General features: G+C 37.5%; 2 protein-coding genes and 3 long non-coding RNA genes across 6 annotated transcripts in view; 3 read left to right on the forward strand and 2 right to left on the reverse strand.

Moving 5' to 3' along the window:
- Nucleotides 1-15,907, forward strand: part of LOC309478228 — an 80,318-nt gene extending 64,411 nt beyond the window's left edge. The window contains exons 2-3 of the long non-coding RNA XR_014198881.1: nucleotides 14,497-14,616; nucleotides 14,817-15,907. This is a non-coding gene — a long non-coding RNA (uncharacterized lncRNA). The remainder of the gene's footprint in view (nucleotides 1-14,496; nucleotides 14,617-14,816) is intronic.
- LOC309478232 overlaps nucleotides 1-21,747 on the forward strand; it is a 156,937-nt gene that overhangs the window by 99,871 nt on the left and 35,319 nt on the right. The gene's annotated exons all lie outside the window — the stretch shown is intronic.
- Nucleotides 1-21,747, reverse strand: part of LOC309478109 (uncharacterized protein) — a 127,241-nt gene that overhangs the window by 52,760 nt on the left and 52,734 nt on the right. The window lies entirely within an intron of this gene.
- On the reverse strand, nucleotides 3,582-8,865 carry LOC309478141 (uncharacterized protein). The gene is made up of 2 exons (XM_082141697.1): nucleotides 8,793-8,865; nucleotides 3,582-6,406 (listed from the first exon to the last, which is right to left on the reverse strand). Exons 1-2 carry the CDS (start codon nucleotides 8,848-8,850, stop codon nucleotides 5,184-5,186), a joined length of 1,281 nt encoding a protein of 426 aa, XP_081997823.1. The 5' UTR covers nucleotides 8,851-8,865; the 3' UTR covers nucleotides 3,582-5,183.
- LOC309478220 lies at nucleotides 11,060-12,403 on the forward strand. The gene is made up of 2 exons (XR_014198872.1): nucleotides 11,060-11,310; nucleotides 12,016-12,403. It is a non-coding gene; the product is annotated as an uncharacterized lncRNA (long non-coding RNA).

Here is a 21,747-nt window from a genome sequence, read left to right on the forward strand (position 1 = left end):
CTGTAATATAGCTAATATAATTAATAATAAAAATATACTATAACTCATCTAACCTTATATAATGTAATAATATACAGCCCTATATGACACAATAACGACTATGACACAACTCTCTAACTCTCTGACACTAGTTCTACTACTGCTTCTACTAATACTGAAAAAACCCACAAGGTGGCGCAAGTTTCGAACTCCCTTTATCCGGAACCAAACTGAGGCCTCATTTGTCATTAGTTACGTGATTTCCATGTTAACAACACATCTTTTGTAATGTTGTTTCACCTAGGTGGTCGTAACATTATGGGAGCTCGTCCGGGATCAAACTGAGAAAGGCTCATTCAATTCTTTGGTAGGCCTATTTGGTAAAACAGTTAGGTGAGAGATAATTGGATGAGTTTGATTATTTGGTAAGTAATAATTTGATTAAAAATTATTCTTGGGGAGTGTTTGGATAAAGTCATATGGAAGAATTACATCAGACACGGCTAGACGGGTTAGCCGTTGAGCTGCATGTGGGCGTCCTGAAGACTAGTCTGAGTTGGACCTTGGTGCCGTTCGTCTTTTCCTCTTCTCCTGGATTGTTTTTCTTGTCTTTGTCTTGAATTACTTTTTGTATTATTATTTTAATTTATTTCTAATGAAATATTCATTTGTACGTTTCTGTTACACCTTGTCTAGGTCAAAGGCCTAACATAAAAAATGAAAAAAACCAGATAAGGTTTATTTTTATTGAAAAGCGAATGAAACAATGTTTATAGGATTTAACAGGTTTATATTACAATTGGGGATTTTGCATCAGAAGCCAACAGAGCCCAAAATAATAAACAAAAATACAATTGCTTACCCAACTCCCTAACCCAGAGCAGGCAATAAAGATCAAACAAAAAGTGGCATTGGTCTCCGTACCTCCAAAATTACTATACACAATATACAGGTATAAGAGCAAACAAATCAGTGCAGGGGTAATCTGGAATCTAGGTCGTTAAACAGGCGGTAGTCATTATCACAAGTATGGCAGTTTACAAGAAACAAACAAACCACTTATTTCTCAAAAACACTTTCAAATGAACACCACAAAATAAACACTCAACAATCTTACTAATACACTCTGAAAACTAACTAGCAAAGTCAGGCAAGGCAAGTGTAGCGAGTGAGCACAAGGCTAATGAAAGAAGTAACGAAGGAGGCTTTTATAAATGACCAGGAGTCAGCTGATCAATCAGGGCGTGGCACCAATCAGACTGCAGGAACCAGTCCGGTCTTCTTCCTGGATAAAAAAAACCCCAAACACCTCCCAAAACAGAATAAAACACAGAAACAGACCAAAAGGGACGTAACAAAACGTAACTCCATGTGTGGCCTCCCCTTTTATAATGTTGCTTCACCTAAAGCTAGGTGATTGTAACCCAGGATATAGTTTATTGCAACTATATGGGTGCTCTTCTTGTTGAAATATCATGATCAAATCTCATTTTACATAGATGAAGTGCTATGCACAGGATATTTAAAACAATATATTTTACTTCAACTACATGGCAAAGACTAAAAATATTCTCCGTTCTTCAAATAAAAAAAAAAATTTTTTTAGCCTTTATGAACATTAGGGTCTTTCGCACAGGAGGAACCTTTTCATAGTTCCTAGAACTATTGGCGGAAGTGCGCGGTTTTGGGCGCATGATTATGTATTTCTGCTCAGCTGGTGACACTGGACATCAACCACAAGGCTAACTCGAATAACTTTTCATCACTGTCTACTTTCTATGTATAACAGTTCTATTGAATATCGTATTAGACAGGACTGTTAGACAGATCATAAACTAATGAACATGGAGAATGCGAGCACTGTGTGCTCATTCTCTGGCGTTCTCAGCGCCATAAAAATAAAGCTCCGCCACGCCGTCAAAATAAGTCACAACAACAAGCGCGGCTTACGTCACTTCAGAGTTCCTACTGGCGGTGCGAATGCAACCAGAACCTGGTGGTAAGTTCCTAGTAGGGCTGGGCAATAAAACGCTAACGATATGTATCAATAAAAAATGCGTTTGATAAAACGTTCGATAATTTTTTTTTTCTTCGTCGGAAGAAACCAGAGGTTGCGAAGCAAGTTTGGTTGCATGAACAAAGGCACTCACTCTCTAGTAACCTAGCAACGTAGGGGGTGACACGCTAACAGCCAGTCATGTAACAGTATGGTTGTGCCATATTGTTGTCTTGTGTTTAATTCTTCAGTAACAGAACCGGCGTGGAGTGATAAGTGGAAAATGAGTGCCGCAGCGATTGTTGATAAAACAGGAAGAGTCAGCTATCCAGTATGCCAGTTTTTTGGATTGTATTCTGACTGTAGTCAGACCAATGTCGTCTGGAAATTATGCAAGACCGTCGTCGGTTTCTCTATGTTTATATTTAACACTTTGCACTATTTTATTACACGCATTTCTTACATATTCTTTAATTTTGCACCTTAATGTTAAGAGATAATTGTTAAGTGTTCATTGTGATTTTAGACTTATACTTACATTTTAATTTTTGAGTGTTTTCCATGGTTGTGTCGACATTTCTGCCTTTATAACTGAGGGGATTATAATCAGAGGAAGGTTAAAGGTATAGTGGAGGATTTTCTTTTTCCGGGTGGATCATCAAGATTATTGGTCCTCCTAATTGTCAATCATTTTGGTGATATGTTACAGGCCGTCGTACGTGCTCGTCCCTAGTTTTCGCTTTCTGCGCATGCGCACTTTCAGGTGTAAATGTGTGGTGAGCTACGGTTTCAGCTATTCATTGAAGCTTGGCGTTCTCACCGTGTTTTTTTTAAATGTCTGAGGGTCGCAAGAGAAAAAGTGTCTATGAATTGTATGACAAGAAGAGAAAGGCCTCTGAAGAAAGAAACAAGACCAGAGTGTTTTTGGGAGAATATTTCACACGCTGGCGTGCGCTAAAAGCACAGGTTGGGCTTCCCACTGATGCATCAGTCGCAAAGTTTCTACTCGACAGGTAAAGTTTGGCATGCTATTTGGAGAAATCCATTTAAAATCACTGCTAGTAAAAGTTAATGTAAGCTATGATTAGCGATGCTAGCCATCTCTCGTGCACACGTTTAATAGGCGTTCCCTCTCGGGAGCAGGTAGAGTGTTGCGCATGTGCATTTTTTCAAAAAGTGGAGAGGTCGGTTCTTTTCTAAAATTCGGGAAAATCCTCCACTATACCTTTAAGTTTAAAATATATATTTTTTAAATGTAATATATTTGTCTCCTGGTCCTTATTTTAAATAGGTCATAAAAAATATCAGTAATTATCGATATCGACCGATATGAAACACTTATATCGTGATACAGTTTTCAGCCACATCGCCCAGCCCTAGTTCCTAGAACTATCCGGTGCAAAGGCCCCATAGTGTTTCTTGAGAAAAGAAAAACGCTGTACTTAAACATCAGTTCTTTATCTGTTCCTTACCCTTGCATTGCAAACAAGCAGAGATCTCCTGTGCATGGCACTTCATTCTAAATGAAGGCAGGGTGGAGTTATGAGGCTTGACTGACAGTTCAATGGAGCCAATGGAGTTACGAGGTACATATATCCCTCACAACCTCTTTTAAATGCTTTTTATTGGTTAAATATTTGTAAAACCCACATACAGACGTAAAGGATTACCAATAACATTTATCAAACAAAAATGATAATATAGTGAAATATAGTGTTATATAATGAAATATAGACAGTGTTGGGAAAGTTCACTTTCTACATGAACTAGTTCAAAGTTCAGTTCACAAATTTTAAAATGAACTAGTTCAGTTCATAGTTCAAACTTCAAAATTTTGAACTAAAGTTCACAGTTCCAAAAAATGAACTAGTTCAGTTCTTTTTTTCCATATGTTGCTGCGAGCTATTATTTTTCAAAATTATTGCCACAGCCCATATAAAACCACAGACAGAAATTATGTTATCAGTTTTAACACTGAAACTATGCGTCAGATTTCATCTTCATATCCAATTTTAAAATCCTTATCCAACCAGGGTTTACATAGCATTGAGGGTAGGGTTGCCAACTAAAAAAACTTTTTTTTTTAAACAAATGCGGGACAATCGTGCATGGTTCTTTACAGGAAAATGAGGGACACTCAAAATATTTGTAGGCTATAGGCTAGGCCAACATAACACAGTAGGCCTATATGTCATTTCAGGTTCGTATGCGTTTAAAAGGTTTTCAGACAACACATTTGTTTTGATTAAAGTCATATTACACACAAACCATAGTTCAAAATAATAGCATTTATAATTATTAGCTTTTGTAATTATACACTACTTTTAAAGAAATTAAAGAAATGAATAGCCTACTTTTATTCAGCAAGTACATTTATAATGTTACGTTTTTTTTTTATTTCGGATAAATTTACTTTGAACCTTTTATTCATCAAAGAATCCTGATTTTTTTTATTATTATTTTTTTATTAATAATAATCAGAAATGTTTCTTGGCCAGCAAATCACATCAGTATATTATTCCCTCAGGACGATTTCATGCTTTCTTGCGTGGCTGGATGTATGTTGGACTCACAATAATCACGTTGTTTGAATTCGTCAAAACTGATTTGCCGAAATCAAAACCCAGTCGGACAGTGAAAGGGATTTGCCGGTAGCGCGAGTCCGGATCGAAGCGACCAGACAGCGGAGGATTCTGTGCACAAATCAAACAATGATTTGTCCCAAAATAATAATTAATTCTCAATTTAGAGTTTGTTATTCGTATGGTCTGATGTGCGCGAGTGTGGACTGTGATTGGATGATGACCGGTGTCGTGATCAAGTGCCGCTGTTCAGATTCAGTCATACATCAGTGGTTAGATCAGCGTCAATAAACGGGACAACAGAGGTTCCGAACGGGACAAATACATTTCTATAGAAATCTTGCACCCTTATGAACGAAGTTAAACTGAGAGAGCGTGCCGTTCACAGACACCAGAATGAACGAGTTCACAGTAACGTTCATCAGGCAGTAATAGAGTACGTTCAGTTCACGTTCGCCCAAAATATGAACGAGTTCATGAACTATCGTTCAATGAACGCGTTCAGGCACAACACTGAATATAGAGTTACAAGGTTTCGGCCCTATATAGCGATGACACATTCTCATTTGTAGCATTTAATTTAACTTATTTTTTGGAATTTGATTATTGGCACACCTGACAACCTATCACATCACAGTGGTTGGGAAAAACTGAATTAGACAACTCCGGCAATGAGACAGTAGATGAGATACTCGGGTAAAACTCTTCCCACAAGAAGAGCACTTGTACGGCTTCTCTCCAGTATGAACTCTCTCATGAACTTTCAAGGAATCTGACCGAGCGAAACTTTTTCCACAGTGTGAGCACTTGTGTGGTTTCTCTCCAGTATGAGCAGTCTCATGAGCTTTCAAGGAGTCTGAACGAGTGAAACTCTTTTCACAGTGTGAGCACTTGTACGGTTTCTCTCCAGTATGAACTCTCTGGTGTGATTTTAAGTTACTTGATATAGTGAAGGTCTTCCCACAGTCAAAGCACACATATGGTCTCACACCAGTATGAATACTCTCATGCTCTTTTAAATTTTGCAGTCGTGTAAAACTCTTTCCACAAAAAGAACAAACGTGAGTCTTTACAGCAGTATGAACTTTAAGGTGTATTTTTAAGCCTGATGCCAAAACAAATGTTTTATCACACTGATCACAGCTGAACGGCTTCACTCCAGAGTGAAAGAGAATATGATCTTTAAGAACGCTTTTGTAACCAAAACTCTTTCCACACTGAGAGCATGTATAAGGCTTCTCTCCAGTATGAGATCTCATGTGCACATTAAGGTGTCCTTTCCGAATGAAAGTCTTTCCACACTCAGAGCAGCTGAACAGATTTTCTCCAGTGTGAATTCTCATATGCACATTTACGTCCTCTTTGCGACTGAAACTCTTTCCACACTCAGAACAGGAGAACGGTTTTTCTCCAGTGTGAATTTTCATGTGATCATTTAGGTGTCCTTTATGTCCGAAACTCTTTCCACACTGAGTGCATGAGAACGGTTTTTCTCCGGTGTGAGATCTCATGTGCCGGTTAAGGGCTGATTTATCTATGAAACTCTTTCCACACTCAAAACAGAAGAACGGTTTTTCTCCAGTGTGAATTCTCATGTGTATCTTAAGGTGTGATTTATATAAGGAACTCTTTCCACACTCAGAGCAGGTGAAAGATCCTTTGTCTCCAGATTTTCCAGCTTGTTTTTGTGTGAAATTATCTTCAGTCTTTGAAGCAAATGTGTGTTCATCTTCATTTTTGAAATGATGAGGTTTTTGAAACAGTTGTTGTTTGTCTTCATTTTTATATTTCGGTTTTCCCTCTTCATTTGTGAAATTATGCAGTTTGTCTTCATTCACTTCCATCGGGTCTAAAAATCAACATATTAAATTGCCCAAATGCAATTTAAGAAGGCAAAAGAAAAACAAAGAAATAAAGTTAATTCTTTATTTAGCACAAATCTAGTTTACTATTGAGTCTACTAGTATCTAGTTTTAGATGTATTTTTGTATCTTCATGAGAACCATTTTTTTGTGAATTTAGTTTGTCATTACATTGTTTGGAACATAAGAAACCAATGGAGGTTTTTTTTTTTTGTGTGTGTGAAAAAAAAAAAATATGTAGACGACACCAAGAAAATAAAATGGCATGATAAAAAGACATGCATATGCAAAACATTTATATGTTCTTTTTTACCAATACATTTTTAGGTTTCAGGCTATTTTTAACCAAACTTTGTATAAAGATGATTCTTGACTATGGTATGAAAGATATAACAGAATTATTTGATATACTATTTTACTTTATGCAATATGAGAGTAAAATCGCCATAAATGGGTAGTCCCATTATACACAATGTAGTTTGAATTGTAACGTGTTCTTGTGGCAACATGTAATGAAAAAAGAAGTGTAATAATGCGAGAAATAACTTGGTAACATTTTCATTTGAATCCCTCAAATTTCATAGGAATGCTGAAATATGATTCTTTCCTTATTGACTTGTAGTTTCCCCCCAAAATGCCTGATAAACATGCTGCAAGTCCTGGTGTCTCTAAAGAAGACATGCACAATTTGGGGGGAAAAAAAATCGAATTGCGTTTTTCAGGGTAAAATTGCGATCTGCAATTTAAAATGGGATTTTTTTTTTTTTTCAAAACAAATGTATATATATATCCACAAAATGTTTGCTCAATCATTGTATTTGTGTTTTAACAATGGGGTAATTTTGTTGCTTAAGAGATTACACAACACAAGGAAGCTTGATTTCAATCTTTGAATTAATTTTAAAAGTAGCACAAATAAATATATTAGAATAAAGAGATACACATGAAATAGAGATTTTGGGTAGGTCTAACACTAGGGGTCCTATTTTAAGCATATGGCCGAATCCACTTTTGCTAGTTTAACGATGGGAGAATTGCTAGTTTAATGATGGGAGAAATGGTTTGCGTGTTCGGTGCATAGTCTAAAAGGGTTGTCCCTATTCTATAAATGGGTAATGGGTGTGTTTTGGGCATAATGTGCAATAAACCAGCCAAAGTTTCATCTCCCATTCCCTTTAAAAGCCAGTTGCGCACGCGCCATGGCGAATTCGCTATTTAGCCTACATGGCGGAATTTACAAGTGGAAAGACTGAACGTGTCTCCAGAGAACAAACGGATCTGCTCGTGCGCGAAGTTAAAGTGCAATCAGACCATTTACGGGACAAGCCGTTTTTAATATTTGGCATGTTTGTGTGCTGCTGCTGCTGCTGCGCGTCCCTGTGCGTGTAATAAGCAGAGTGCGCTGTTCACCCGCATATATGCGCACATTACTAACGCTATTTTTTGCGAGGATACGAGGATACTCGTCAAGACTGGAATTTTGGCATAATTGTGTGAGTTTTTGACCGTTAAAGAGCTATTATCCGTTAAAAATAACTCCGTTTTGTCAGAATTGTTCCAATTGTCCATGACAATTATGTCAACCGTCCCGTCTCCCGAAACGTGAGAGGCAGCGCGCTTGACACTTGTCTTGTGCAGATGCAATGTGGTGATGTTAAAAGCGCATTGTGAGAGAGGGAGAAAGAGAGAAGACTCACCACTGAATCACTCGCGTTGTTTGACACATGTTGCTTTTTCAAATGCATGTTATAAGCGACTCAACCTCACAGTGCTTTTAGAGATGGAGCAGCATTTACTGATTACGGTGATGCTCTTCACTAACACGCTGTGCATTTATTTATTTACTTAATTAAACATTTAAGTAGCAGCCTTTGTGATTTCATAATCGCACTATGCCAAATCGCAATTAATCGTGCAGCCCTAGAGAACATGTATAAAATCAATGCCGTTTCCTAACTGTCATATTCTGATTTGAAACCCCATAATGTTTTCCTGAGATGTTTATTTACGACAAACAATTAGAAAATTACTCAGATTTAAATTATAATTACAAAGCATTATAATATTTCCATAAAAGTGCTAAATTTGATCATTCAATCAATGTCAGTCATTTTTAAAGACCGAGAGGAATTTGTCAATGTGAAACCTCCAATATTGTGGAAACCTCCAATATCTCTGAAAAGCCCTAAATGTGCTCTTTACGAGATTAAAAACAGATTTAAAACTGTGACATTTATGATCTCAGAGAAATTGACTAAAATATAATGTCCTCTACAGAAGAAAAAAGTCTATCCCTGGGACTCAAAAGGAAATGTGAGTTTTCATCTTAATGTTCCTCATCAGTCATTAAAGAGAATGAAGGAAAACACCAACCTATTTGTTCCTCTGTATCTTCATCTTTTATTCTGCAGGGTTCTTCCTTAATCTCCATCTTTACAATAGTATGTCAGTAGTTTCTCCTGGAGTAATTCCTCCTGCTTGCTGCTTCTTCTCCTGTGGGAAGATGGGAATATTCCCCAGCATTTAAACTCTCGTTGTTTAGAAACAATTCAACTCTGGCTGATGTTTATGTTCGAATATTATGCGTAGTTGAGTGGTGGTTTCAGACATTATTTTAATAGTGCTGCACTCGTACTGTTCTGCTGCCTGACAGAATTAAAAGGCCGTATTAAGGCGGAGCGGATTGACCAATCAGTTTGAACCCATAAACCGATTTGTAAATCACAAACGAAAAATGAGAGATCAAACCAAAATCTAATTTTATGTTTTCTAAAAAAAAATATAAAAAAACGAATAAACGAGCTGTCTTTTCATTTCTCGTTATTCCATTCCAAACAGGTTAATGACATTATCAAAACTACACGGACCGAATAGCCGTTTGGATTTAGATTTCTCCTAATAAATGATCAAATGAATGTACTCACAGTCTGTGAACGGCTGTGTTCCACTTCTCATGTTTATGTCCCCTTCCCTCGCCCACTTCTCTTCTTCTCCTAGACTCAGATGTGTGTCATTGCTTCGGTTGCTCGAGCGCCTCTACTGGCGGATAACAGGCAATGCGTCGCGGTATACAGTGCATGGAAGTTGCCCATTCAAAGAAATGTCAAGGTATTCTAGCTAGCAGATCTTGAAACGTTAGGAAGAAGCAATATTATTTAAACTCCGGAATGAAATAGAATAGATCTTTATCTGTGTGATTTCTCACGTGCACATTAATGTTTACGTTATGAAAGACTTTACACGTTTTTGTTTTTTTTTTTTTTTTTTTTTTTTTTTTTTTTTTTATGAATTCTTTTCAGTCTGTGAAATTCCATCTTCATTTGTGAAACAATGAGGTTTTTCTCAGCCTCGCACGGCACAATAGAAATCGTGATCAAACTGCAATCAGTTTATCAAGTGGAAAAATCAGCACGTCCCCAGTCCGCCGTACACAAAGTATACAGAAATAAAGAATTATGGACAAACTATTGAACAAGTTAAAGTTTTTAAGTTTCTGAGTGTGTGGTTTGATGCAAAATTAACATGGAATGAACATATTGAAAAGATTGACTCTAAGTGTAAAAAGATTTTAAATGTGATGAGATGTCTAAGAGGATCAGAATGGGGAGCGAGTAGAGTTGCAATGAAACATATTTATATAGCACTGATAAGATCAGTGTTAGACTATGGAAGTATTGTTTATGACGTTAGATGTGATCAGAGCATTACAGTGGATAGAAGAGACTAATCAAAAAGGTTTTACTTTGTACAGATTCATGTTCGGCATTAAAGTCATTGAAATCATTCACATCTCACAGTCGACAGGATATAGTAAATGAGATATATGAAATTCTGTATAGATTTAAAAATATGAACATCATGATAATATTTATGTGGATACCGGCTCATAGAGGGATAAAACATAATGAAAAGGTTGATATTTTAGCAAAACAGGCTTTGGAAAATGAGGAGGTCATGAATATTTCATTTAGTAAATATGAAGCAAAAGCAATTAAAGCATATACCATGAAAGAGTGGCAACATAATTGGGATACAGTAAATACAGGACGTCATCTTTATGAAATACAACGAGAAGCAGGAGTAGTGAGGATTACTAAAAGAAGCACCAAAGAGGAAAATATTTTAACAAGATTAAGGGTTGGACATACTATGCTGAATAAAACCTTAAAAATAATAAATAAACATCCAACAGGATTATGTGAGCATTGTGGAGTAGAGGAATCAGTAGAACATGTTATTTGTGTTTGTCAAAAGTATAATAATGAACGAGAAATAATGAAAAATTAACTTGGGAATGGGAATGAATGAATTAAAGCTTAAAAATATAATTACTTATGGACTAGAGAGTTTATTTCTTTATCTCAAGAGAACAGAGCTGATTAAGAGAATTTGGATTTTTTTATATATTATTATTATTATTATTATTATTTTATTTGTGTGAAATTGGTCAATTCTGGTCCACACTCCAATACAGTAGGTGGCGATAATGCACAAAGATTGCAAGCTGCCAATAAAATTCACTGAAGAAGGAGAAGAAGAGGAAGAAGCTAAAGAACCAACACAGCAGACAGAATAAGGAGGAAAATATTTTAAAGCAATAGGAGTATATTGGAGAATTTAAAGTAATGGGTGTGTTTTATTTTTTTTTGATCTCTTACACACTATTGTTTAAATTGTTCATTTCTAAGCGATTAATAGTGCTTCACACTCCAGTCCAGTTGGTGGCGGTAATGCACCGAAAGTTGGTTTGCCAACCACCATAAAACTCCATTAGAAGAAGAAGAAGAAGAAGAAGAAGAAGAAGAAGAAGAAGAAGAAGAAGAAGAAGAAGAAGAAGAAGAAGCAGCCGGGAGTTTGGGAAAAATCCTGTTTTCTGCTTCTATTTGTCTCGGTAAGCTAGTGAACTGCATGATGTTACTATTGCCAATTGATTGCTGACAGTGATACAAAGTTTTAATTTTAATTAGCAACTGAAATAGTAAGCTGATATTTAAGTTACCTGAACACAGCTGTTTTTATGTTCATTTGCTTTGTTTTAAGGAGTAGCTGAGTGAATTACACAGCATTGCTATTTAAGGAAAGGTTATAAAAATAAATACTATATGGTTTCTATGATGATTTTATTTTAATGTGGTGTGTGAAAATGTTAAACTTTAATGTTTAAATTCTGCTGTGGGTAGATAAAACATTTTGTTATGATAAGGGTACTCTAATTAGAGTATTAGCATTGCAACTACAGTTATGTGCTGCAACTTATGTAGATCCTGTACTGCCTACAGTTTTGCTAATACAGGGATAAGAGTAGCTTGATGTAATTTCTTTTGATTTATTATCAGCTGTTATTGAATAAGTATAAGGTTGTACAAGTTATATGCTGGTTACTGTAGATATATCTGTAGATATTGAACTGAGATTTGAAGTTTGAACTGAAGTGTGATAAATAGGCCTGAACATGTGATCATTTAGTATTATGCAGCATGTGATGCTTAATGTTACATGGTTGTTATGCTTTAGTATGATTGTTGTACAACGTATAGATATATAGAACCTCATTTTAAAGTTTCTGTTTGTAAAAAAAAAAAAAAAAAAAAAAAAGGTCAGGTCTTATGGACAGAGTGAGAACTACTTGGAAGATCCCTTATCGATGACGAGCCTCCCAGTGTGATCCAAAGAGATGCAGACCAACTCATCGAACATTTCCCTTGGTGGTAGGAAAGTATCAGTCGCCTGAGCTGGTACACACTCTTCATCCAAAAGTGCCAACTTTCCTCTTAAACTGTCACAGAACTGGTGACACACACTTTAACAGAGAACTATTGACAGTGGATTGACTAATACAGAAAGTGATCACAAACACAGACTTTAATGACCACAAAAAGGAAAAAAAACAAAGACTCATTTACTTTTTTATTTTTCATGTATGTTATGTAATTGTGTTTAACTGTTATTTGCAAAGTATTGTGAGTAAACGTTACTGGTTACAACTTCCCTGGCCTGATACTTCCTTTTATGGGTACAGTTTATATCACTTAGCTCCTTCCGAACCTAGCACAGTGCTAGCACAGCACGGTTACACTTACAACGGTAAAGTTAATAGCTTATATATATATATAAAGTTATGAAACTTCACTTAGCCCTCAGTCAAAACGATTGGGCAGGAAACAAATTATAGATTTACGAGACCAAATATCGCCCGTTAGATATACACAAGACGAATTATATCTCATGTTTAATCACTACGGAGACATCAGAGTACATGAGCGCCGAGCGCCCGGTGATCGCCTGGATCTCACAACCTGGATCAAATTTTCATAAATCTCTATAAATAAACAGATTTGAGCTTTAAACAACTACATTCTCGCCTGAAAAACTACATTTCGTGACACAATAACAGTAGTATTATATTTCAACTGTATATTAAAAAAATGGCGCTTATGCTGTCCCTTGTAGCACGCGCAAGATACTCTGTCAACCAATCAACGTTCTGCAGTGAGTCTAGCTCCACCTTTTAGTACCGTACCACTGTGCTAGGTACCCCAACGGAAGGGTACTGAAAAAGTGGGAAGGTACGGTTCGGCATTTTGGTACCATTCACAACTTTTGACAGTGGAAACGGAAATAATTGCGCACCGCTCAGTGGAAACGAGCCATTAGTCCTCTTTGCGCAGCACTTTTCTTTGGGAATCACAGCTCTTAAAGCCGCTCCTGGAACATGTGGCCAGCGCTACACACCCAGTCCCACTATTATCTAACTACACTGATACTATCTATCTATAGCTAGCTCTCTTCCCACCAAGCGTCCCCATTTCTTTCCCGAGCGCGGAAAGCCAGTCACGTTCACCACTGTCGAGACCCCATTCTCTCACCTCTCCTCTCTTAAATGTCCTCCACTCCAGGTGAGATCAACTATCCCTGCCTTCAGTCAATACAACGAAAAAGTGCTGCAGAAAGGTTCAGATGAGCGGAACCAAAGCCAAATAAAAAGATAAATTCCCAGCATTCATCACAATACCATGAAATGTGCAAATCAAATCCAGAAATCAAATTTCAAATTTTTGTAAAACGGAAAAAAAGTTGTATGTCAATTATTTGATTTTCAATGAAATAAGCATTGTATATAAGGAAAATAAGTTTGTATGTGAATATTTCTTCACCAGTCTAAAAATGAATTAAGAAGAAAGCATGTTTTTCGAAAAGGAAAAAGGAATGGACGCAAAAGTACACGGACCCTACCTATATTAAGCTTGAAATGTCCACTTTTAAACGAACAAATTCGAATCGAAAGCAAATGTCGTCTGATAATGTAATCCGTATGAAAGGTGCATTTCTCTCTAAAGGTGCATCCGCTTTACAGCGGAGATGGAGATATGTTTGCAGCCGACACTGATTTAGAAAACACTAGTTTATTAATAAACAATTAAAATGCCTCGTTATTTTTCAGACACATTTATTATCATTAGTCTATAAATCACCTCTCTCTATGGTTCCAGAGACATGGCTCTTATTCAGCACTGCGGGAAATATATAATTTCCAGATTCTAATTTGGCCTTAGAAAACCAGTAAAATCAAAAAAAAAAAAATTAATATATATATTAATTTGTGAATATTTTTAATGTTTAATAAAGGGGCAAAAATTCATTAACAAAAATCTGAAAATAGGTTAATATTTTTTTTATTTTTTTTTAATTGATAAAATTGAAATATATTCAAATTCAAATATTGGTGTTCAAATTTTTGTGTTCAACTTTGCACTTTAAAAATACAACAACCGTTAATTTTTCGTTTTTTAATTATGGTTTAAAAAAGGAAAAAAGAATGGACGCAAAAGTACACGGACCATGGAACATGAGGGACAAACTCAAAATGAGGCTTGATTATTAAGACCAAAGTGTAAATTGTATTCATGGAATTGGTTCTAAATGACCATTTGCACCTGGATAATTGAGAGTGATCGTAAGTGTGATGATCATCTGCTAAATGAGCAACAACGACCACAATTCACTCCTTCAGTCAGTGAAGCTCCCACAGCCGTTCATGAGAGTTTAAATGCTGGGGAATATTCCCATCTTCCCACAGGAGAAGAAGAAGCAAGCAGGAGGAATTACTCCAGGAGAAACTACTGACATACTATTGTAAAGATGGAGATTAAGGAAGAACCCTGCAGAATAAAAGATGAAGATACAGAGGAACAAATAGGTTGGTGTTTTCCTTCATTCTCTTTAATGACTGATGAGGAACATTAAGATGAAAACTGACATATGACAATATATCTAAAACTAGATACTAGTAGACTCAGTAGTAAACTGGATTTGTGCAAAATTGAGAATTTGCTATTTATTTTTGTTTCTCATTCATCCTTTTATTGAATTATGGATTTTTTTTATTATTTTTTTTAGACTCGATGGAAGTGAATGAAGACAAACAGCATCAGTTTCAAAAACCTAATTATTTCACAAATGAAGATGGAAATGCAGTCGTTTCAAAGACTGAAGAGATTTTCACACAGAAACAAGCTGGAAAATCTGGAGTCAAAGGATCTTTAACCTGCTCTGAGTGTGGAACGAGTTTCGTATGTAAATCAGGCCTTAAGAGACACATGAGAATTCACACTGGAGAAAGGCCTTATACATGCACTCAGTGTGGAAAGAGTTACCGTTACAAAAGCTCTCTTGATAATCATCTGCGCTCTCACTCTGGAGTGAGATCATTCAGCTGTGATCAGTGTGATAAAACATTTGTTTTTGAATCAAGCTTTAGAAGACACTTTACAACTCATGCTGCTGTGAAGCCTCACTTTTGTTCTTTTTGTGGAAAGAGTTTTTCACATATGCAAAGTTTAAAAGTGCATGAGCGTCTTCATACTGGTGTGAGACCTTATATGTGCTTTGACTGCGGAAAGAGCTTTAATATATCCAGCAACTTAATAAAACACCAGAGAGTTCATACTGGAGAGAAACCGTACAAGTGTTCACACTGTGGAAAGAGTTTCGCTCGGTCAGGACACCTGAAAGATCATGAGAGAGTTCATACTGGAGAGAAGCCGCACCAGTGCTCTTCATGTGGGAAGAGTTTCACCCAATCATCTAGTCTGCAGAAACATGAGAAAAAACGTTGCCCGAAGTTGTCCAAGTGAGCAAAGTTCACTTCCATAACTTGTAAATAAGCAAAAGATGGAATTACATTTAATACAGTAATTAGTATTGAAGTTTGATTGTTTGATAAGGGGAACTGGTTAAAATGGTTGTGAATTGTATTCTAAGTGTTGCATGTTTTGTTCTTCCGACACCCGTATTGATCCTCTGTTGTGTTGCACATGTGCAGTAAACACTGAGTGTTACCTGTATACAAGATGAACTGAACAGTAAAGCAACAATGTGAAAATCCTTGTGTCAGTGTCATCGCTCAAGCAGTGCATGGTCATCTCATACAGATGTACAAGAATAATAGTTCAGAAAACTAGTGTGTCGCCATAAAACACTATAATTTATGAAGGGATGTGTTTTGTTACTTTCTGGTTTAATAATTTTTATTGTACATATGAGGCATTTGTGAAACAATGGAAACAATAGTTTATCAAATATCATTCATATATCATATCACGCATATGCATATTAGTCTCGCTGTTTAGAGGTGATGCATTGAGAACATATTGACAACTTTGTTGGATTGAATCACTCTCTGCATATTGTGAAAAGTTGAGAAAAAAATGAATAAAACTTGTGATTTACTTAGGTAATGAATAAGTTTAATTTAGTTTACAATAAATCAAGGGGTTTAACATTGTATTCAGCATTGCTAATGAACCAGTAGTAGTAAACACTTGTGTTTGAAATTTTACAATATGCCATAGTGTGACATTTTAATTCCTTTCAATGTAAAGCATTTTGATTATCTGGTTTAATTTTCCTTGCTTTTAAATTAACTTATTTTAATTAACAAGTTAACTGAATTAATTCACTGTGTTTATCAGACTATTTTTATTGGGAGAAATCTATATCAGGGGCCGAATGAATAAAGCCGCTCAGAGTAAAATTTTAGTCTTTAGTGTGTCAAAATTCTAAGAATGACATAATTCTACTCTTATTCCTAAACTTAAGAATAAGTGTGAATCATAAAGGTTTCTAAGTGTTAAGACCAGGGCCCGTATCCCTAAAGATTCTGAGAATCCTCTCAGAGAGCTCCTAACTTAACCTAAAAATTCCTTGCCAGGAGTTTTAGCTTAGAAGTGATTCCAGAACATTTTCAGTGAACTCTGAGCAAGGAATGGATGGAAAATCCTATCTTAGTGAGGAGGAGTGGTTGACCCCGTTGCTAGGTATGAGTCATCATTTCAAAAGCCGTGATTGGTTGATCCTACAACTTTGATGAAAATGAACTTTTGGTGATAATGAGCAAAGGATGTACCCTCAAATCAATAACAATAATTATACACTCAAATCTTATGCAGACTGTAATTGTAAATAATATTTCACATTCAAGAAAATATCTGGAAAATGAATAGTAAGCTGTAGGGGTTATAGCCAAACATTAGAATCTAAAATATGTGAAAACTTAAGCTCATTACACCCTGTTCAAATAATGACTCATGTCTTATTTGCTCATATTAATATCCTAGCTGGCATATTTTGTACTTTCACTCCCATATGAACCCCATTGAAAACAAGATGGCCTATCTCAAGGGGCTGTCCTTAATGAAGTAGAAATTGCAACGTTACAACTCAGTGTGGTCTTAACGAGGGTAACACGGCTCAGCTTTTATCAATGTCTGTGATTGCTGGCTGGTCTATTTATGAAGGCTTGTTAACAAATATCCTACAAACACAGAAAATGGAGAAAAAAAGGTTTTGTGCAGCTGCTTAGGGGAACTCCTAAGCCACTAAAAGTCCTCTTCCCTGCTCTTAGCAGATCTGGTCCCGTATCCCTAAAGAATTTTTGTGCAAAAAGTGGCTCCTAGCGGCCAAATTCTAAGAAAATTCTCAGAGTCATGACGTTTTCTTAGAATTTCCCCTAAAAGTGACACGTTAGTATAAAAGCTATTCCTCAAGATTCCTAGCGCTTAAAAGGGCTCCTAAGGCGAGATCTGCTAAGAGCAGGGAAGAGGACTTTTAGTGGCTTAGGAGTTCCCCTAAGCAGCTGCACAAAATGGCCAACAGAGGAGGCAGGAGAGATGTCCTGCAAACACTGGATGACAGGGAATTATTGAGACGCTACAGATTGGATCGTGCAGGAATCGTGTTTGTGGTGGATCTCCTTAGAGATGCAATTACTTCACCAACTCGACGCCACAACGCTATTACACCGGAGAAGAAAGTAATCACAACCCTGAGGTATTTGGCAACAGGGAAAATGCAACAATGCAGCAGTGATGACTTGGGTCTGTCCCAATCCTCCGTCAGCAGAGTCATCACCCAAACACTGACAGCTTTGTCACAACCTAACCTATTAATATGAGCAAATAAGACATGAATCATTATTTGAACAGGGTGTAATGAGCTTAAGTTTTCACATATTTTAGATTCTAATGTTAGGCTATAACCCCTACAGCTTACTATTCATTTTCCAGATATTTTCTTGAATGTGAAATATTATTTACAATTACAGTCTGCATAAGATTTGAGTGTATAATTATGTTTATTGATTTGAGGGTACATCCTTTGCTCATTATCACCAAAAGTTCATTTTCATCAAACTTGTAGGATCAACCAATCACGGCTTTTGAAATGATGACTCATACCTATCAACGGGGTCAACCACTCCTCCTCACTAAGATAGGATTTTCCATCCATTCCTTGCTCAGAGTTCACTGAAAATGTTCTGGAATCACTTCTAAGCTAAAACTCCTGGCAAGGAATTTTTAGGTTAAGTTAGGAGCTCTCTGAGAGGATTCTCAGAATCTTTAGGTATACGGGCCCAGGTCTCAGCTCCTAAATTATTTAAGAGTGCTGGAGAGGGATCCTAACCTAGTTAAGAGTAAAGATGGCAGCAGAGAGGAGGAGAACACACACTTTCCAACAAACAAATAATATATTGGAGTTAAATGATGAGTAGATCAAACGATAAAAGCTTAATCAAGGTATTCTTTTTGTTACTGACCTTTAAGAAATGTTTTAGCTCCTCCCACTCTACAAATCAATACTCTTAACTGCAGAAACATTTTTGGTGACTGTAAAAATGCATCAGTGCACCGGTGATGACATGAGCTCATCAGTCCACAGCATAAGTGACACTAATGCCAAACACACAGTAGTGGCCAAAAGTGATGTGTGGAGGGTTTTTTTTATTAGATTTTTTATGACCCTATACAACTTTGCTTTAGCAATCAAGTTATGATATATATATATATATATATATGAAATATTTTAGCTTTGGGTTTATACAGTGGGGAGAACAAGTATTTGATACACTGCCGATTTAGCAGGTTTTCCCACTTACAAAGCATGTAGAAGTCTGTCATTTTTATCATAGGTACTCTTCAACTGTGAGTGACGGAATCTAAAACAAAAATCCCGAAAATCACATTGTATGATTTTAATAGTAATTAATTTGCATTTTATTGCATGACATAAGTATTTAATACATCAGAAAAGCAGAACTTAATATTTGGTACAGAAACCTTTGTTTGCAATTACAGAGATCATACGTTTCCTGTAGTTCTTGACCAGGTTTGCACACACTGCAGCAGGGATTTTGGCCCACTCCTCCTTACAGACCTTCTCCAGATCCTTCAGGTTTCGGGGCTGTCGCTGGGCAATACGGACTTTCAGCTCCCTCCAAAGATTTTCTATTGGGTTCAGGTCTGGAGACTGGCTAGGCCACTCCAGGACCTTGAGATGCTTCTTATGGAGCCACTCCTTAGTTGCCCTGACTGTGTGTTTCGGGTCGTTGTCATGCTGGAAGACCCAGCCACGACCCATCTTCAATGCTCTTACTGAGGGAAGGAGGTTGTTGGTCAAGATCTCGAGATAAATGGCCCCATCCATCCTCCCCTCAATACGGTGCAGTCGTCCTGTCCCCTTTGCAGAAAAGCATCCCCAAAGAATGATGTTTCCACCTCCATGCTTCACGGTTGGGATGGTGTTCTTGGGGTTGTACTCATCCTTCTTCTTCCTCCAAACACGGCGAGTGGAGTTTAGACCAAAAAGCTCTATTTTTGTCTCATCAGACCACATGACCTTCTCCAATTCCTCCTCTGGATCATCCAGATTGTCATTGGCAAACTTCAGACGGGCCTGGACATGCGCTGGCTTGAGCAGGGGGACCTTGCGTGCGATGCAGGATTTTAATCCATGACGGCGTAGTGTGTTACTAATGGTTTTCTTTGAGACTGTGGTCCTAGCTCTCTTCAGGTCATTGACCAGGTCCTGCCGTGTAGTTCTGGGCTGATCCCTCACCTTCCTCATGATCATTGATGCCCCACGAGGTGAGATCTTGCATGGTGCCCCAGACCGAGGGAGATTGACCGTCATCTTGAACTTCTTCCATTTTCTAATAATTGCACCAACAGTTGTTGCCTTCTCACCAAGCTGCTTGCCTATTGTCCTGTAGCCCATCCCAGCCTTGTGCAGGTCTACAATTTTATCCCTGATGTCCTTACACAGCTCTCTGGTCTTGGCCATTGTGGAGAGGTTGGAGTCTGTTTATTGAGATTGGGAACAGGTGTCTTTTATACAGGTAACGAGTTCAAACAGTGTCGGTCAGTTGCAAACATATCTCCATCTCCGCTGTAAAGCAGATGCGCCTTTAGAGAGAAATGCACCTTTCATACGGATTACATTATCAGACGACATTTGCTTTTCGATTAGAATTTGTTCGTTTAAAAGTGGACATTTCAAGCTTAAAATACAGTGGGTACGGAAAGTATTCAGACCCCCTTAAATTTTTCACTCTTTGTTATATTGCAGCCATTTGCTAAAATCATTTAAGTTCATTTTTTTCCCTCATTATTGTACACACAGCACCCCATATTGACAGAAAAACACAGAATTGTTGACATTTTTGCACATTTATTAAAAAAGAAAAACTAAAATATCACATGGTCCTAAGTATTCAGACCCTTTGCTCAGTATTTAGTAGAAGCACCCTTTTGATCTAATACAGCCATGAGTCTTTTTGGGAAAGATGCAACAAGTTTTTCACACCTGGATTTGGGTATCCTCTGCCATTCCTCCTTGCAGATCCTCTCCAGTTCTGTCAGGTTGGATGGTAAACGTTGGTGGACAGCCATTTTCAGGTCTCTCCAGAGATGCTCAATTGGGTTTAAGTCAGGGTTCTGGCTGGGCCATTCAAGAACAGTCACGGAGTTGTTGTGAAGCCACTCCTTCGTTATTTTAGCTGTGTGCTTAGGGTCATTGTCTTGTTGGAAGGTGAACCTTCGGCCCAGTCTGAGGTCCAGAGCACTCTGGAGAAGGTTTTCGTCCAGGATATCCCTGTACTTGGCCGCATTCATCTTTCCCTCGATTGCAACCAGTCGTCCTGTCCCTGCAGCTGAAAAACACCCCCACAGCATGATGCTGCCACCACCATGCTTCACTGTTGAGACTGTATTGGACAGGTGATGAGCAGTGCCTGGTTTTCTCCACACATACCTCTTAGAATTAAGGCCAAAAAGTTCTATCTTGGTCTCATCAGACCAGAGAATCTTATTTCTCACCATCTTGGAGTCCTTCAGGTGTGCTTTCATGTGTCTTGCACTGAGGAGAGGCTTCCGTCTGGTCACTCTGCCATAAAGCCCAGACTGGTGGATGGCTGCAGTGATGGTTGACTTACTACAACTTTCTCCCATCTCCCGACTGCATCTCTGGAGGTCAGCCACAGTGATCTTTGGGTTCTTCTTTACCTCTCTCACCAAGGCTCTTCTCCCCCGATAGCTCAGTTTGGCCGGACGGCCAGCTCTAGGAAGGGTTCTGGTCGTCCCAAACGTCTTCCATTTAAGGATTATGGAGGCCACTGTGCTCTTAGGAACCTTAAGTGCAGCAGAATTTTTTTTTGTAACCTTGGCCAGATCTGTGCCTTGCCACAATTCTGTCTCTGAGCTCTTCAGGCAGTTCCTTTGACCTCATGATTCTCATTTGCTCTGACATGCACTGTGAGCTGTAAGGTTTTATATAGACAGGTGTGTGGCTTTCCTAATCAAGTCCAATCAGTATAATCAAACACAGCTGGACTCAAATGAAGGTGTAGAACCATCTCAAGGATGATCAGAAGAAATGGACAGCACCTGAGTTAAATATATGAGTGTCACAGCAAAAGGTCTGAATACTTAGGACCATGTGATATTTCAGTTTTTCTTTTTTAATAAATGTGCAAAAATTTAAACAATTCTGTGTT

This window comes from Leuciscus leuciscus (genome assembly GCF_965113295.1).
Source record: "Leuciscus leuciscus genome assembly, chromosome: 16".
Lineage (NCBI taxonomy): Eukaryota > Metazoa > Chordata > Actinopteri > Cypriniformes > Leuciscidae > Leuciscus > Leuciscus leuciscus.